General features: G+C 52.9%; 1 protein-coding gene across 2 annotated transcripts in view; it reads left to right on the top strand.

Moving 5' to 3' along the window:
- LOC142067850 (acid-sensing ion channel 2-like) overlaps positions 1 to 12521 on the top strand; it is a 103404-nt gene extending 90883 nt beyond the window's left edge. The window contains exons 4-11 of one of the 2 annotated variants that reach the window (XR_012664154.1): positions 4174 to 4324; positions 4767 to 4823; positions 5361 to 5514; positions 6223 to 6314; positions 8134 to 8213; positions 11256 to 11324; positions 11544 to 11718; positions 12053 to 12521. Coding sequence is in view for 1 of the 2 variants with exons in the window: in XM_075116834.1 (XP_074972935.1) it covers positions 4174 to 4324; positions 4767 to 4823; positions 5361 to 5514; positions 6223 to 6314; positions 8134 to 8213; positions 11256 to 11324; positions 11544 to 11645 (705 nt within the window). In the remaining variant the exon portion in view is untranslated. Of the gene's footprint in view, positions 1 to 4173; positions 4325 to 4766; positions 4824 to 5360; positions 5515 to 6222; positions 6315 to 8133; positions 8214 to 11255; positions 11325 to 11543 lie in introns of both variants that reach the window. The other variant, XM_075116834.1, reaches the window with a different exon arrangement.
- The last annotated feature ends 3904 nt before the right edge of the window (positions 12522 to 16425 follow it).

Here is a 16425-nt window from a genome sequence, read left to right as displayed (position 1 = left end):
CCAGGTAATAGCCTTTGATGAGCTCCTTGGAGAGAGGAGAGTTCACTGACTTGCTCAAAGGGAGGGAGGGTCCAGCCCGCCAGCCCAGGGAGATTTGTCTCTAAAATCTTGCCCTTAAGGAAGAAGCACAGATTTGCCTGTCAAACTTCAAACAAACCCTTGCTGTGACGCTGCCTCCCTCCGAGCTGGTGATGGAGGGGAAACATATGGGTTCCCGGTGCCGGTCCCCTGGGTGTGGGAGATGCTTTGCTTACAGCTGCTGCATCTCAGGGCTCTGCTGGGAGGCACAGCCAGCAGCAGGAAATCCTGCCCTGTGTTACAGAGACAGAAGAGGTAGGGTTTAATATAAACCAAGGTAGGACCGAGGTGCCTGTGTCACACCCCATAAGGCTCTGCTCCATGGCCAGGAGTTTCACTGGGGAAATTTCCATTAAAAAGTAAAAATTGGAGCTTCCCTGGAGTCTCCTGTCAGTCCCAGACACAAAACAGGGAGAGCCTTTATATCGCAGAGCAAAAAAACCTCCACAGGTGTCAAAAGTGCCAAGAGGCTTTTCTGCTCTTAAGTATCAGCGATTCAGAGAGTGGTGGGGAGAGCAAAAGTCTTGGCATGCGGCAGGGGAGATGTGTTGCATCTAGTCCTGCTTTTTTAGGACACCAGGGAAAAGTGAATTGCACTTGCACACTTGTGCGTGCGTGCAAGTGTGTGCATCGCAAGGCGACAAGTCCCCAAGGAACGCCATGCTTCTGGGGACCTGCAAACCAGCTTTGCTTCGCGGTATGCAAGTAGTCAGTGCTCACGGTCCTGGCTGCAAAACAGGCCATAACTCTGTTAATGAAGTTGCATCGATTAGCGTTTAATTAATCATTTGGCCCGTGCACCTCCAGCGGTCGCAGTGCCGGTTTATAGCACCGTGGCTCAAATGCAACACTGGCTGAACAAAAAAGGGAGTAAGCTCAATATCTGATCACGACTCCATCATTTTCTGATCCAGTCACCTACATTCAGCATACAGTTTAAAGGGCTTAAAAGATTTGTGTGTAGCTGTGCTTGGAAGAGAGCTGATTCCATCTGAGACCGTGATTATTTATTCTCCTTTATCATACAACGTGCAACATATGGGCCCCTTTCTCCACCGCAGATGACTAAATGATGGCATCTGGTACTCTGTTATATTACAAGTGTAAAGCAAATGAGAAAAGATCCCCTTCAAACAGCACTTTTCTATTGTCACAAAGATGCTTTTGATAGTTTCATTCCAAGGTGCTGCTTTGCTGACTTTCAAAACCATCCCGTTCAGAGCCAGGCCTGTTTCTTAGAGGATGCCAGGATTGCTGGCACCTGTGGTTTTTCCCCCGTAATGCCTCAGCCGGTCCCCGCAGATGGGATCCCTCCATCCCCTGCTGCATCTCCCACCGCTGTGGATACTGTCTGCTCTTCAGACCGGGCCCGCTTAACGCAGAGGTCAGTGCGTGTTGCTCAAAGCAGCTGAATAGCTCTCGCTGCTGTTGCTTTTCAGAGCAGCCCGAGCAGCAGCATGGATTGAGGCAGACTTTGGGCACGCCGGAGCTCGCGTCCCTCAGCGAGCAGCCCGGGGAGGCTGTGGGCGATGCTAGCTCCGGCATGCAGAGCACCCTGGTTCTTTGCAGGTGTGCACAGGATGCAGAGGCGCTGCGCAGACCTGCCGTGACTGAGCATCTCTGCAAAGTTTTCTGTCTTGTTGACACTTGAGACTGGGGATGATGCTCACAGGAGCAAGGGAAGGGAGTTGGTGATGCCCGGCTGGTGGGGGAAGCAGAGCCACAGGGGGTTCACCATCACATGGAGACCCCCCCCTCACCCTTGTGCAGGCAGGGTCTGAGCTTTTCTGAGGTGTATCCTGGGGTCATGCAAGGGGAGACCTTGAACATCATGGAGAGCACCTGAGGCTCATCTAGAAGGTGGGTATGCCACAGGGCTGCCACCTCCGTGGTTCCAGCTGGTCCCACAAAGCCTCCATCAGCCTGGTAGAGACATAAGTAACTGGGAACCAGTATAGTGCCCAGAGATGCAGCAAGCAAAGTGCTGGAGTAAGCAAAGCGCCTCTGGATTGCTAGATGGGACCTGTTCATGGCAAAATTGTTCCTAGAGAAGTAATTCTTTTGGCTTGGCTGAGTTGAGAGCTTGTCCAGCCCCAGAGGGCAGGATCACCCTCTCTGAAGCCTGGCATCTTCCCCAAATTCTCCTTTAGCTTCCAGGTTTTGTGCCCCGCCAAGGCAGACTGTTCCCATACCCAAGTGTCCTCGCCACAGGACGTGTTCATCCCAGTGCCTCATCTTTCTCTTCCTGGCTGCAATTTAAGGCCATTACAGGTTTTTAACGTCTGAGTGGTTCATAAGTCAAAGCCACAGGGAGTTTTACCAGCCCCACAGCACTGCAAGCTGGTGCACAAGGTGAACATCTTTTCACAGGGTGCTTTGGAGAGGTGGAGCTCTGCTCTCACAGCAGATCTCATGGGGCAGACCTAGACCATGGGTTCTGAATGGCTCGTGCCATGGTAGTGCTGTCATAGCTACCCCACGTCCATGCCTGAAGGATTCATGGGGTTGTTATTTATCCAATAGCATCTGCAATGTGCCTCCACTTCGTGGGTCATCTCTTCTCTCCTCCCTTTCCCACACATCTCCAGAAGAGACCCAAAACAAGCGCCACAGAGCCTTGCCGCTAGGTTCTAGGCTCATAGTCCCTCAACATATGTTTACATATTTATTTTCGGATGTGATTAATGTTACTACATTTTTTTAAAGGAATGTTTTTGTTCAGCCAACGTGCTTTGCCAGCACAAAACGTTCTATGTTTGGAGCAAAGCACAGCAAATTGGATGCTGCTTTAAAACACAAAGAAGGAGGGGTTAGGGGAATGCTATTTTCTGTTCTCTAGCGAAGAGTAGTGCAGAGCATTTAGCAAAGATAAACGGGAAAGGCTGCCAAGCTGCAGACAGAAGAGGAACAAGGTAGATTTGGCCGTGGGGGCCAGAGAGCGACTGTTTTTCCTCCAGCGTGTTCTTGGCTCTGAATTAAGGTCTCCAAGTTGGATTGTGGAGTTCTGCTTATCTTATCTTTGCATTTGTGTTAAATAAAGCGGTAACAGCAGAAGAGTTTGCATTGCACTAGCACTGAGCAGAGCAACTTATGAGCCTCACACAAGGTGGTGTGCAAATGGGAGAAGAAGGCAGGTTCCTCAACATCATGGGGTGCCAGGAAAAGTGTATCCAGCTCCATGGGGCTCTCCCGGAGCTTGGGTGTTTGGAAAAGGACATGATTGACTTGTCTGCCTTCTCTGAGGCTGCAGCGAGGTACTGCTCTGCAACGCAGCACCATCTCCCATGGTAGCACTGCTCTGAGCAGAGCCATCCCTCCATGGGGAGCATGGAGGTTTGGAGGCTTCTTCTGGCACTGGTACGCCCTTGCCTTGGCATTTACCTCTAGATGTTAAACTGTTCTTGGTCCTTCCGTGTGCTCCCAAGTCCCTGGCCTTCTCTGAGGCTTGTGAACTGCTGCATTTTTTTATCAAAGACAAAAGTGCCTGAAGAAGGGAAGGGTGCAAATGTGGCAGCTTTCTCACACCAGAGCAATCACAGCCATTGCCAGGATCTCACTGCCACCCCTTTCCGCTCCTCAGTGTCACCAGCACTGTCTGCATTGTCCCCATGAGTGGCATGTAGCAGCACAGCCAGGAGATTAGAGTAAGCTGGAAGTGGGAGCTGTCGACACAGCAGTGCCAACGACCCCGTGCTTGCTCTCACCAAAGTCGGAGATGATTTGCAGGTCAGAGCCTCCCCTTCAGTCCCTGCATGGGCAGGATTTTCCCGATGGTGCAAGAAAGACCACAGAGCTGGTCTTGCAGAACTTCTGGTGCTGCACATCTCCAGTGCACCATCCTGCTGCGGCTCTGCTCCCAGAGCTGCTGGGCTGGAGGGGTGCAGGAGAGCCGCTCTGGAGCCAACGAGCTTGCTCAAACCTCTCACTTGGCAAAAATCATGCTGTGACCTTTCCTTGCAACAGCACTGCTTGGTCTTCTCCTTAAAAACACCACTAAAATGGCACTTTCTGTGCAAAAGGAGGGAGATGCTGCGCCCCACTCCTCACTGTCGGTCCCCAGCACCCCCTGACACCCCGCTCCTCCCTCTCTTGCAGCTGACGTACCTGCCTCCGCCGTGGGGTGAATGTCGCTCGTCGGATATGGGCTTAGACTTCTTTCCCGTTTACAGTATCACGGCTTGCAGGATCGACTGCGAGACCCGGTATATTGTGGAAAACTGCAACTGCAAAATGGTTCACATGCCAGGTCAGTGCGCTGGAGGGACAGGGACCCCCTCCCTCCACCCAGCCTGGGTCATTAAGGATTAACGAGCTGGAAAGGGACCAGGGATTAAAGAAGCTGGGAATACCTTTCCTGAAGGAAAGCAGGGTGCTAATATCCTCTGCAAAGGGCCCTGAACTAGGGGCAAGATGTGGCAGAGGGACATGGGTCTGATTTCCTCTTACTTAGCCCCCATTAACACGCCAGTGCGGCATTTCCAGCAGCCCCTTCCTCAGTTTGCAAGAAAAGATCCCCGTGGCCGGCAGAAGTGGGGCAGACACTGCAGTACCTCTGCTGCCCACCCCCAGCCTGGGTTCACCTGGCTAAGGGGAGGTCCTTGTGGCCCCCGCGGAGAGCCCAGCAGTCCCCAGCTCCCTTGCAGCAGCGGTGGCTGATGCCCACTGATGGATGTGTCCTTTCCATGCAGGGGATGCTCCCTTCTGTACCCCGGAGCAGTACAAGGAATGTGCAGAGCCTGCACTCGGTGAGTACCAAGAGCTATCCTTGGGTACCACGGGTGTCCCAAGCTGGAGGGAATTCCAGCAACCTGCATCCTCCTGGCTGTCAGGACTGGGGTCATCCAGAGCAGCTGCAACCCAGCGATGGGGTTTGATGAGACCCAACTTGTTGGGAAAAGTTGGGTACACCCTGGGACAAAGTTTCTTCTCGTTGTACACAGGACATGGGGCTCCCTCAGCACAGAAACCCTCGGGATAATGGGCACCCCAGGATATATAGATGGGGAGTGTCTCTGGGTCTTGGTTTGGGTCTGAGTCTGGGATGGAGGGAACTGTTCTAGGTCTGGATTTAGGAGACTCAGTCACCACACATTACCTGAGCAGATGCTGGTAGCCTCCAGCAAAAGGCCTCTCTCCAAGATGGTGGGGATGGCCAGGACTGGGTTTCCTGCGGCTCTTCTGAAATGTGACTCCTTGGCCCCTCTCTGGGTGGCGTGACCTCTGCTCCCTCATCTGCTGTATGTCCCTGACTCCATGAGATCTAACTCTGTGACCTCCTCCAGGTTTGCTTGCTGAAAAGGACAGCAATTACTGCATCTGCAGGACACCCTGCAACCTTACCAGATACAACAAAGAGCTCTCCATGGTCAAGATCCCCAGCAAGACCTCGGCCAAGTACCTGGAGAAGAAGTTCAACAAGTCAGAAAAATATATCTCGTAAGTGTTGCAGAAAATAGATCGCCTTTGCTTTATGGAGGCAAAGTGTCTGTAAGGCCCCATTGGCTGTTTAAACCAGCCTGTGCTAAGAGCAGACGTTGCCAATGCCTCCCATCACCGAACAGAGGTGTGTCCTGCAGGGAGGGTTAGGGTGAAACCCTTGAAGAGATGAGGTGTCGGTTGCTTTCTCCTCAGTAGACGTGTTTCCAGACAACTGTATGTTCCTTCCCTGGCCTTGCCTTCATGAGCATAGTCCATATCCACAAAAAAAGTGCAAAAACTCCTCTTATTTTACACAGGGAAGCCCTGTCTTGCTCTCCCTGTCTGAGACACGGCTGCTCTCTACCTAAGCCTGGGCTGTGGACTTCAGGCAGCCACAGTCTTGGACCTCTCCAAGCCCTGCCTGTATTATTGACTCATCCTTTGGACTCTTGCTGTTATCATCAAAGTGAGATCCAGAGCTCAGAGAAATCCTGAGAAATCTTGGGGAAACATTTTCCAGCTTCTGGTAAGGCTGCCAGAGTCCTAATGGTGCCCGTGTCTTGGTCTCCAGGAGGTCCAAGTGTCTGTGGGTTGCTGAGGACCCCAGGAAAAGAACAGTCAGGACAGGGAGGGGAATAAAGCCCCAAAGTCCCATTTTTTTTCTCGTCCCAAAGCACATGAGGCCACTGTGGCTGATGGGCTGATGCTGTTGTCCTCTTTCTACAGAGAGAATATTCTTGTGCTGGACATATTTTTTGAAGCACTCAACTATGAGACAATTGAGCAGAAGAAAGCCTATGAGGTGGCAGCCTTACTGGGTAAGGAGAGATGGGGGGGCGTTTTGGAGTCTGTGTGAGCCTTTGCTGGAGTCCCTGTGTGCTTATGGGACAGACGGATGCCACGAGTGGGTGCACAACTTATGTGCATTGCCTTGAAAATCCCAGCAAGGTCCTGCCACCTTCCTGGCCAGCATGCTTTCAACCCCATCCCTTATTTTCCTTCCAACACCAAGCCATCCCAGGAATGTCTCAGAGACCACAGCTAGTCCGTGTGTCACCCATGAAAGGCTAACATGAGCTGCTCCATCTCAGCTTGTTACCAGGGCCCTGTTTGGAAATCCCAGGGCCGAGCGGGTGATGGATGCTCTCTGTGGTGCCCCCCATGCTGGAAGGGTAGCGTGTGGAGGAGGGCATCCCTTAAAACCATCTACCCATCGCCTCTTACATGCTCCAAATCTAGCCTCCTTTCCGGGGAGGCCAGCCAGGACCTTGTGCCTTTGGGTGGTTCCCTGCAGCTTGACAGAGAAAGTGGAGGAGTTGTTGAGTTGCTCAGCCTCAAATTGTGTCAAGCTTTATGGGCGCTGGCTACAGATTTGGGTGCTTGGGTCTTCAGGGTGGAGGTGTTCAGTCGGGAAAAGCAAGCATGCTCTGTGGCCGTGCTCAGCCTTGCAGCTCCCCCATGAGCCACCCTGAGTCCCCAGATCCCTCCTGGAACGAGGGAGCGATCAGCACCTTTGTTTGAAAGCTGGAGCTGGGCCATCCCGTGGGGCTGGGTGCTGCGAGCCTGCCCCGGGATGGGGAACACTGCGGGGAGCAGAGCACCCCATGTCCTACTGGGTGCCCCCACGTCACCCTGCAGCGGTAGCTCTGCAAAACATACATGCCATGAGCCCTTCTGCACCCGCTGTGGGTTTCCCAAAGAGTGTTACGGTGAGGAAGAGGAGGCTGGTGATGAAGCCTCTTTGACATAAGCCTCCTTATTTGCACGACCTTGCACAACCCTTGTTCCCAGGGCACTGCGGGCTTTGGGCAGAGTCTCATCTTCCCCCAGCCTGCCAACCCCTTTTGAACCAGCAGTTCATCCCCAAGCATCTTTTTTCCTCTCTTTCTTCTGCCTCTGTCTCATGGACACCCACAGCAAAGGTCCTGTAGCCCCTGCACCCGCGGGTGCCTTTGCTTTGAGCAGCAACACAGTTGAAACATGGGCATTTTGCAGCAAAATCCGTGAGGTTTGTCTTCCCTGAAGCACACAGTTTGGCACAGCACAGCATCTCACATCAGGAGTTATCTTCCCAGCAGATCCCTGGAAGTCTCCTCTCCCCAAGGTGCCTCCTCTGCAGTCCTTCCCCAGCCCTGGGGAATCGCAGGCCTCAAGCAGAGACAGCCTTGAGATGCCCCCCCAGAAAGCAGGCCCCCTTCCTTCTCCCCTTCCTCTCTTTGGCAGGTTTGGGTTTTTCTCAGCTCCAGGGGACGTTACCTAATTTTTCTCCAGCATCTTTCTCCTTCCCCCGCTCAGTTTGGGAATTGGGCTGTGGGATTCCTGGGATGAAACCTGCTGTCTAACTCTGACAGATGGCTTCCTTGGATGCCAGTGCGTGCATTACAGCGGTATCGCATCCTCATCAGGCTTCCAGCTGACGGCCCCCTTAGCAGGAGAAATGCTTCGGTGGCTGGCAACGTCCTTCCCGGCATGCTTTTCATGCCGTTAGAGCTGTTGGTGTTTCTGGGAGTGATGCATTTCCTCACTCTTTGGGGACAGCAGCACCCAGGGCAGCTGCACCGCAGTTGCACAGGTGCCCCTAAAAACATTTACCCCAGGGGTAAAAGCCATCTATCTGCACGTTGTTCTCTCTCCTAGGTGACATTGGAGGTCAGATGGGGCTATTTATCGGTGCTAGCATCCTCACTATACTAGAGCTCTTCGATTATATATACGAGGTAAGACCTTCGCCCTTTTCCTTTTTCCTCTGGCAGGGTGTGGGTTTGCCAGCTTGATGCCAGGCTGGGGTGGGCATGGACCAGAACCCCCATGCCCATGTGGATTATTGATTTTAATTAATGATACTGCACAATTAATGCTCTACAACAGTGCTGTGCAGCGTGGTGCGAGGTCCCTGCGTCAGCAGGTGCTCTCCGTGGGGGTGGGCTAGCATGCAGCCATGGCATGGCATGGCCAGGTTCACTTGGCGCCCTGCCTCCACTAATGAGGTTTGCTTCTCGCTTGGGCTAGTTGAGCACCACCTTCATGTGGCTGTGCTGCTGCCCACCCTGAGGCTTGCACTGCCTGGGGTGCTGGCTGGGGACCTGTTCATGCACCCTCCTGTCCCTGTCCCGAGTTGGGCTGCTCCCAGCAGCACACCGGTATCATAATCCCATAGAAGCACCCTTACTTAATGCCTGAGTGAGTCCCAGTCCAGCCGTCAGGCGGGAGAAATAGTGAGGCAAGACCTTGTACTGCTGCCGGCAGGTGGAAAAACCCCAGTCCCTGTTATCTGCTGTCTGCAGCTCTGCCAGCAGCCCTGGAGCAAGGAGCTTTCTAGGAAGCACCAAAATGAGCTCGAGCGTGGTCTCGTGGCTCCGCAGTGGCCAAGAGCAGCTGCTCCAGGGAGAAGCGCGAGCCCTTTTTATTGGGAATTATTGCAATAAGCAGTCCAGAGGGACGTTGCCTTCTGGCAGCCCTCCCTCCTCCTGCCCTCCAGCAGCGGAGTTACTGCTTGTAACTTGTATATTTTTAATCTTATTTTGACTAAGCAAGTTCCCCAAGTGAACGCTGATGCCTCGGCCCAGCAGCACAGCTCAGCATCTCCCAGGGGATTTCGACTTTCCTGTGCCAACACAGGCCTCGGTGGTCCCATGCTGTCACAGCCTGCCTGCGGGCATCGTCCCGCCAGCATCCTCCACCACTGCCCCTGCGAGCACAGAGGCAGATTCCAGGTGCTCTCTGCACCCTTCTCCTATTTGGACTTTTTCCACCCTACTTTTTCACCTAAATGGGCTACAGTCCAAAATAACGCTCCCTGGAGCATCCTCCCCACCAGTCGCTGATTTTCCTTCCCAGTATTCATCGCTGCACTGCAGAGGCTTCATGTTGGGGGTCAGGCTCGTGATCTTTGTTTATAAAAGGGGAAACTGAGGCAGGGAGGGGGGCTGCAGCTGGATATGAGCTGCTGAGGAGCACCCAGTTTACACCAAGATAACCCCAGGGACTTGAACACGCAAGCGTGTGTCCTGTTTTATAGCAGGAAAGAATGAGTTTATGGATTGGGATAGTTTCATGGAGGATGCAAACGCCTATGGAGACAGGCAGTTCCCAGCAGATCTGGGACATCCCAGCCCAAGCGCCTTTGCCCTTGTCCCTGGGAAGGTGCCTCCTGCTAATTCAGCTCATCTATCCGTTGCCTGGTGATTTAAATGCAATGGCTTTGGGCCCCCTGAACCCAAATACGCAATATCTTAGACCCGCATAGCCCAGCGCTCTCACAGCCCCGTATCATAATGGGACCAGGGATTTTTAATCCCATGGGATATTGCAGGCAGGGGTTGTTCGTGGCTGTTGCATTAGTGTGTGCCAAGCCAGGTGGGTGCACAGGGATGTCAGGGAACCTCGGTCCCTGTTCCAAACTCACTGGGGCAGCTTGAAAAAACCCTTAACGTTATTAAAGTCGGGTTGCTGGCTTTACGTTTTAAGACAGCTACTCCCTATCACAGTCCCTTCTGGGCAGCTGTTAGCACTTGGTGGCATTATTTTGCAATAAAATATATTGAAAATTACAAGCATAAAGCTCGTAATGACTTCAGAGTGCAAACAAAACCTGTGCCTCAGTTTATATCTCAGGCTGAATGCACACAATATTTCATTAAAATCACCTATTTCCAGCTTTATTGGGGTTCTTTCATAAGAAGGTAATAAGAAACCTTGCAAAGTTTGCATTTTTCTTCTCTTTTTACTCCTTTGTTTGACATCTGCTTATAAAACTTAGCAAATAGTTTCCTCTTGGTGTTGTTTGTTGGGGTTTTTTTTCCTTTTTTCTTCTGCTTTTTGGGCAAACAAGGCTTAAGAGAGTATCCTGACTCCTTAGAGAGGCTCCCTGTGCACACCTGGGGATGCACCAGCAGGTTTGCCCAGCTATGCCCTATGCAGGGCATCTTCATGGTCACCCGTGACAGATATTTAACCCAAACCAGACAGGGAGAAAAGGAATAAAATGTCTTCAGCAACGCCTAATCTACGTGGCTGAGCTAATCTGCACAGGTTTTTTCAAGGTGGGGCTCAGCACACCTAAAACTCATTGCGTTTTCAACCAAAGCATGTATAAACTCTTTGAGATTGCCAGGTTCTCCAGTGGGTTAGCCAAAATCAGGTGATGATTTGACCCTAGAGATGGTTTTCTTTCATTGTTCGCCCAGTGCAATCCTCCTGGCCCTGCCCCAGGGCAGAGCTGTGCTCCTGGGCTCATCGCGGTCCCGAATCCCACCCCTCGCCTCTGCATGCCAGCCACCAGCCACCTTGCTTCCTTAGGAACTGACCCAATTTTTCATGTTTTTTGCTTGCATTTTTTTTTCCTTTTCTCCCAGTGGAAGTTTTTCAGAAAAACACTCACTTTTCAACTGTTCTGGGATTTCCCTTGAAAATACGTTTTTTGGCAGCAGCGGCTGACAGAGAAATAATGTGGCTGTTAAGGGAAATAACGCTCACATAGCTGACATTTTTCAATAAAGCCCCAAATATATTTTTAAAATTGAGGGTTTGGTGTTTTGTTGCCACAGGAAGAGGTCAGTTTTGATGCTTGGGGTGGTTTTCTTGGAAAGCTTGTCTCCTCCATTTCCTTTGGAGGGTGACCTCCAAAGCCAGCGCGTCCCCAGGGCTGCGCCCCCAGCCCCGCTGGGTGAGGCTGCCCCGTGCCTCGCGGATGCCCACGCAGGCATGACAGATGTCTTGCATGTTCCTGCCCTCCTTAACCCAACCTCCTCCTTTTGCAGCTGATCAAGGAGAAATTATTAGACCTACTCGGAAAGGAGGAAGAGGAGGGGAGCCATGATGAGAACATGGTAAGGAGCCCCATTGGGAGAGAGGAGGAAATTGCCCTGCGGTCGGCTCCGTAGGCAGGTGAAGTTGCTCGATACGGATGCAGCGTTCAGCCCCGGCTTGAGTTATTCCCAAAGGATTAATGCTATGGCTCAGCCAAAGAAAGGAGATAGAGGTTGGGGAGGGACGGGGAGCATCCAGCGGTCCCGGGGTAACCCTGTCCCCCCGCTCTCCGTCCGCAGAGCACTTGCGACCCCATGCCAAATCATTCGGAAACCATCAGCCACACTGTGAACGTGCCACTGCAGGCCACCCTGGGAACGCTGGAGGAGATCGCCTGCTGACACCGTCCGACCACTCCACAGTGCCAACACCTAAGGAAGGAAAACTGCACGGGAAAGCAGGGACCGAGCTCAGGTTTGCAACGGGGGAAAAAAAAAAAAAAAGGAAGAAAATCGCTATGCATTTAAAAAAATAAATATATATATATTATATATATACTCTGCCAAAACCAAGCGAGAGGCACCTTGGACTTGACTTGTGTTGTCCTTTCCTGTGGGGGGGGTTGTCTTCAAGATGTGAAGGCAGCAGCTCATTTTTGAACTGTACAAAACAGAGACCACCACCACCAAAACCAAAACCGAGGCCCCACCATTTCACATACTGCCAAATGTATAAAGCACTTGCATGCCAGTTCTTTTTATGGCAATATATTCCTATCTGTCTTTATAAGCTCTGTTCCTCTTTACAGTCTCTGATTTTCACTACAAGAAGGAACTCGCGGGCCCAGCCATCCCCTGAAATCACCATTACTAACGTCGTAGGCTGAATTAGAATAAAGAAACAAAAAGTCGCAGCTCTTGGATTCTTCTTACGTTCTTGTCCTTCGTGTCAGTCTGTGATGAATTTAAGCTAAGCCAGGTCCCCCAAGGCCGGGCCACCGCCGGGGCTCCTCAGCGCTACCAGTCACCCCAAGGTGAGCATCCCTGGAGAGGGGCCGGACCGGTGGCTCTCGGTGGATCGTGTCCCCCCGGCTGCTGTGTCGTGCTCCTCTGTCTGCAGTACCTGGATAGTCCATCTGCGGCGGGTGGGCACGGGGCGGTGGGTTTCTTTATATATTTTTTTATGTTTTTAAAAAATATTTTTTATTTTTTCCCATTAATGGATTCTGTGCTTTCTCCTCGTTCTCATGACTGATATTAAAGCTGGTCTTGTGGAAATGGCCAGGCTGTGTCATTTCTGCCTTGCCCCCCCACCCCAAGCTGAAGCCCCCGGCGCAGCCTCAGCGCAGGGTGAGGGGCAGACACCAGAATAAGCCCATCCCAGGGGCTGCCCGGAGCCGTTCCTCATCCCTCACCCCCCTTTTACCCCTTCCACCATGTCCTCACACACCTCCTGATGGGGTGGGCATGATGCCATGGCCATGCTCAGCTTTATCCCCATCTGCTCTGTGATGGTGGGGCCAGCTCTGATGTTGTGCAGTGTGGTCATCTCTTGGAGTCTTATCTATTAGCAACCAGGAGTTTAAATAAAACAGGGTCAAAATGATGCTGCTTTACCCCAATAAAGAGAGAAGGCAATTTTCCTGGAGCTCCAAACTCTGCTGGTTTTGTAGCCTGGAGGATTTGGAGCAGGGTGCAACGTGTGGGTGTGTTTGCACCTCTGCTAGCTCATGGCTGGGTGCTGCTGAATGGCCAGTGACCTTCACCAACACAGTGGCCACAGCCGGGAGAATCACAGCCGGCCTTTGAAAAGTTGTTTTGGGAGAAGTGATGGAGTCCCAAACCTTGGGACTCCAGGGAGTGGAGGCCAGCCCAGATTTACACACAGGGGATGCTGCAGATGGGAGATGTGTTGGGGTCTGCAGCCAGCTGAGGGACTGAGGACATCCCTTTGCCCTGCAGAAGGTGCAAATCCATCCTCCAAGCCTGTCTTGAGTGCTCATGTTCATGCACAGAAACGCCTTCCTGCGGGACAAATCCTGCTGCCGCCCAGAGCATGGTGCAAAGGGCGCCCAGTCTGTCGCTTGGTCTGGACTAGACCATCCCCCAGCGGCAGCCGGCCAAGGGTGCTCAGGGTGGGTCTGTCCTGGGCCATATGAGTCAGTAAGAGCTTCCCTGTGCTTGGGCAGAAGTCCCAGCTGGGCAACCACACAGACAACCTCAGTGCACTCCATTGCCTCGGGGAAAGGCAGATCCTGTCTCTGCAGAGCCCGAACAATGTCCCCCCCCATCACACGCCACCAAACCCGAGTCCACTGCCCACCCCACCATGCCAAAGGCAGTGCCTTGGAGCAACGCTCCCAGCTGTGCTGCTGCGGCTGCCCGAAATGGCCCCTGCGAAGCAGCACGTTGGCAGGGCAGCCGCAGCAATGGGCTCTTCCGATGCAGCAAGCTCCGTGCCTTGGAGCTGCCACGCGTCCTTCCCTGGTTGGAGATGTTTTGGCTCACCTCCCTGCTTTGGCTGACTGTGTTAAGAGAGCCTTGCTGAAGCAAGACCAAGGGGCAGGATTGCAGCCCAGCCCTCTGCCGTGCTCACTGTCCGCCAAGGGCAGGCTGAAGCCCCGCTCTTCCCTTCCCCTGTACTTGCTCATCAAGCCCAAGAAGCTGCTCTGATGGTGACCCACCTGTTCAGACACAGCACAAGCCATCCAAAGCTGCCCCAGCGCCAAAGGCTGGAGCCCGCCCCAAGCTCAGTCTCCCAAGCCATGCCCGTGGCTTTCCCAAGCCCATAGGAAGTGGTTTGCGGTTTTTCCTCCAGCAGCTGGGTTGGAGGGGTCTTCTCTGGCTGCTGCAAAGCTGTTCCCAGCTCATCAGGGTCCTCCTTCAATCAAACATGAGCTGTGGCACCAAGGAACCACATTAACACATCCTGCAGGCTATTTAGCTGCAACCTCCGCCTCCCTGCCTTGCTCTACAGCAGAAGGTACTCTACAGCCCCTCAGGTGTTTTCTCCCTTAGACAAAAATAAAAGCAGCAAGGCTCCCAACAAAATACCTGGTTTGTGGGATTGAACACGCCCAACAAAACCCTCACCAAGGAAGGAGGCAGGCAGAGTCCTTTCAGATAGTGAGTAGCAGCAGATGGGTTTCAGTCCAATTCTCTCCAGGCTGGCAGAGAAGTGCTTAGAGGACGTGTGCTCAGATGTGTGTCCTCTAAAGGCTTAAGGGTGACAGTGACTCCAAGAGTCATTTCCATGCATATGATTTTCTCCACTTGGCAATTTATTAAATCTCCATTAGAAATTTTGGTAGAGTCATTGGAAATCTGCTGAAGCTTGATGAGGTGGGGCACCACAGGGGTGCCCAGAGGTGCTGTGAAGAGTTTTGGAAAGCCACTTGAACAGAGAGGCTGGCCCAGGCATGGCATCTCAGATTGCTCCTGAAAAGCACACTCTCCAAAAGACTTGCTGAAGAGCTCATTTTGTGTTATCAGTTTTCATTATCTCCTGAGACCTGGACGCTGGCCACGCGTTCATTATCCGTGGGTTGCCCAGCAGCCATCGGCTGGTAACAAGTGCTCATCGACAGCCTGGCCGTGAAGCTGCAGAGCTGCCAAGCTCTGTCTCCTGTTGCCAAATCCCTGTGCCAGCCTGGTCCCTGTCGTCCCTTCTGGACCAGTGGAGGAAATTCGTGCCAGGCCTGGCTCAAGGTGACTCACTGCAGCATCTCCAGGCTCTTAGCCATGCCCGTTGGGTCGAACCAGCCATCAAAGACCAGCCTGGTCTGGGCTTCTGGTACAAACTGGTCTTTCTATCCCTTATGCACGTTAATGGCTGGGAAGGGGGTTGTCCCTCTACCCATGGTGGACCTTTGTACTGGATTTCTTTGTGCTTGAAGGAGCAGAAGTGTCCCCACCTTTGTGTTGGAGTCCAAGGGTGAACTTGGGACTTTACAGGATCCATCCCCTCAAATGCAAAAGCAACTCACCATCAGAGTGCAGGTATCGCGAGGGGGTGGGGGATGAGCGGTGAGACACTGCCGACAGTGCCCGTCCCTAGAAGATAAGCTGGTACCATTTGACATCTAAGCCTGGAGGAGATACCACCAGACTGGGCAAATTAATAAATCTCAGCTCCTGGGATACTTTGCTAAATTTGTGGGGCAGCCCTTTACCAAAAGAGGTGTTTGGCTGCTAAGCATGCGTCTCAAGGCACAAAAAGAGCCCCATAGGCACCTTAGGGGTCACCGCCAAACTGCATCACATCAGCACAGCTGGGACAGCAGCAGCGTAGTGGGTAGCTTGAAGGACAGCCACTACCCCACGCTGAAAGCAAGCTGACCCAGAGACCAGCCATGCTGGAGGCTTGCAAAGCTTCTGGCTGCCTTGTGTCCTTTTGCCCTGTGAATTCAATATGTATGAACAGCTGCGATGAAAAGCCATCCCACACCCAGCGCTGGGGTGCTCCCATGCTTTAGGGGGCTGCGGTAACTGCAAACATACTGCTCTGGCTCTGTGCTGGCCCCAAGTGCCCTGGGGCACCGGCTGTCTGAGCAGGAGGGTAGCAGAAGGTGGAAAAAGGTGAACTGTTAGCCATGATGTCTTCCATCCCTCCGTGTAAGGTGGGTCGCTCTGGGGCACTCACTGTGTTTGGCAGCTTTAACACTGGTGGATTTATACTTGCCTAGAAGCTGTCCCCTTCCCACCTCCTACCATGGGGTCTGGCCCTGAGGTTTCTCCAGCAGCGATGCTGATGGCTCATGCTGCCCGGCTCTGCAAGCCCACAGCTCTAAGGCTGCTCCTGTGTCCACTGAGCCCATAGAGGTAGCGCTGGTTGGAGCCACCTCTGCTCTCAGGCAGGCTCAGCACAGGTGGTCATTCAAGAGCCTTCTTCCCTTCAGCTGCCTGCCCTCTTCTTCCTGAAAAGCCTGTGTTTGGGGAGCAGAGGGGGTGGGTGATGGAGGAAGGAGGGGCTGGAGGAGTCAAAACACAGTATCTCTTGCCAGTGGTCGGTATAATATATCCCAAATTTAAGAGCCTCACACTCTGCTAAGGCAGGTCATATCCACAGCTGTCCCACTGCCACCCTCCCGTGCAACATGGAGCCTCGTTCAGGCAGCAGCCCTGGGGAGGGACACTGGTGCATCGCAAAGGCTTCAACCGAGAGCTGCAAGGGCAGGCACGA

Source organism: Phalacrocorax aristotelis, chromosome 23, assembly GCF_949628215.1.
Source record: "Phalacrocorax aristotelis chromosome 23, bGulAri2.1, whole genome shotgun sequence".
In the NCBI taxonomy this organism is placed as follows: domain Eukaryota; kingdom Metazoa; phylum Chordata; class Aves; order Suliformes; family Phalacrocoracidae; genus Phalacrocorax; species Phalacrocorax aristotelis.
This window is presented reverse-complemented; position numbering and strand designations above follow the sequence as displayed.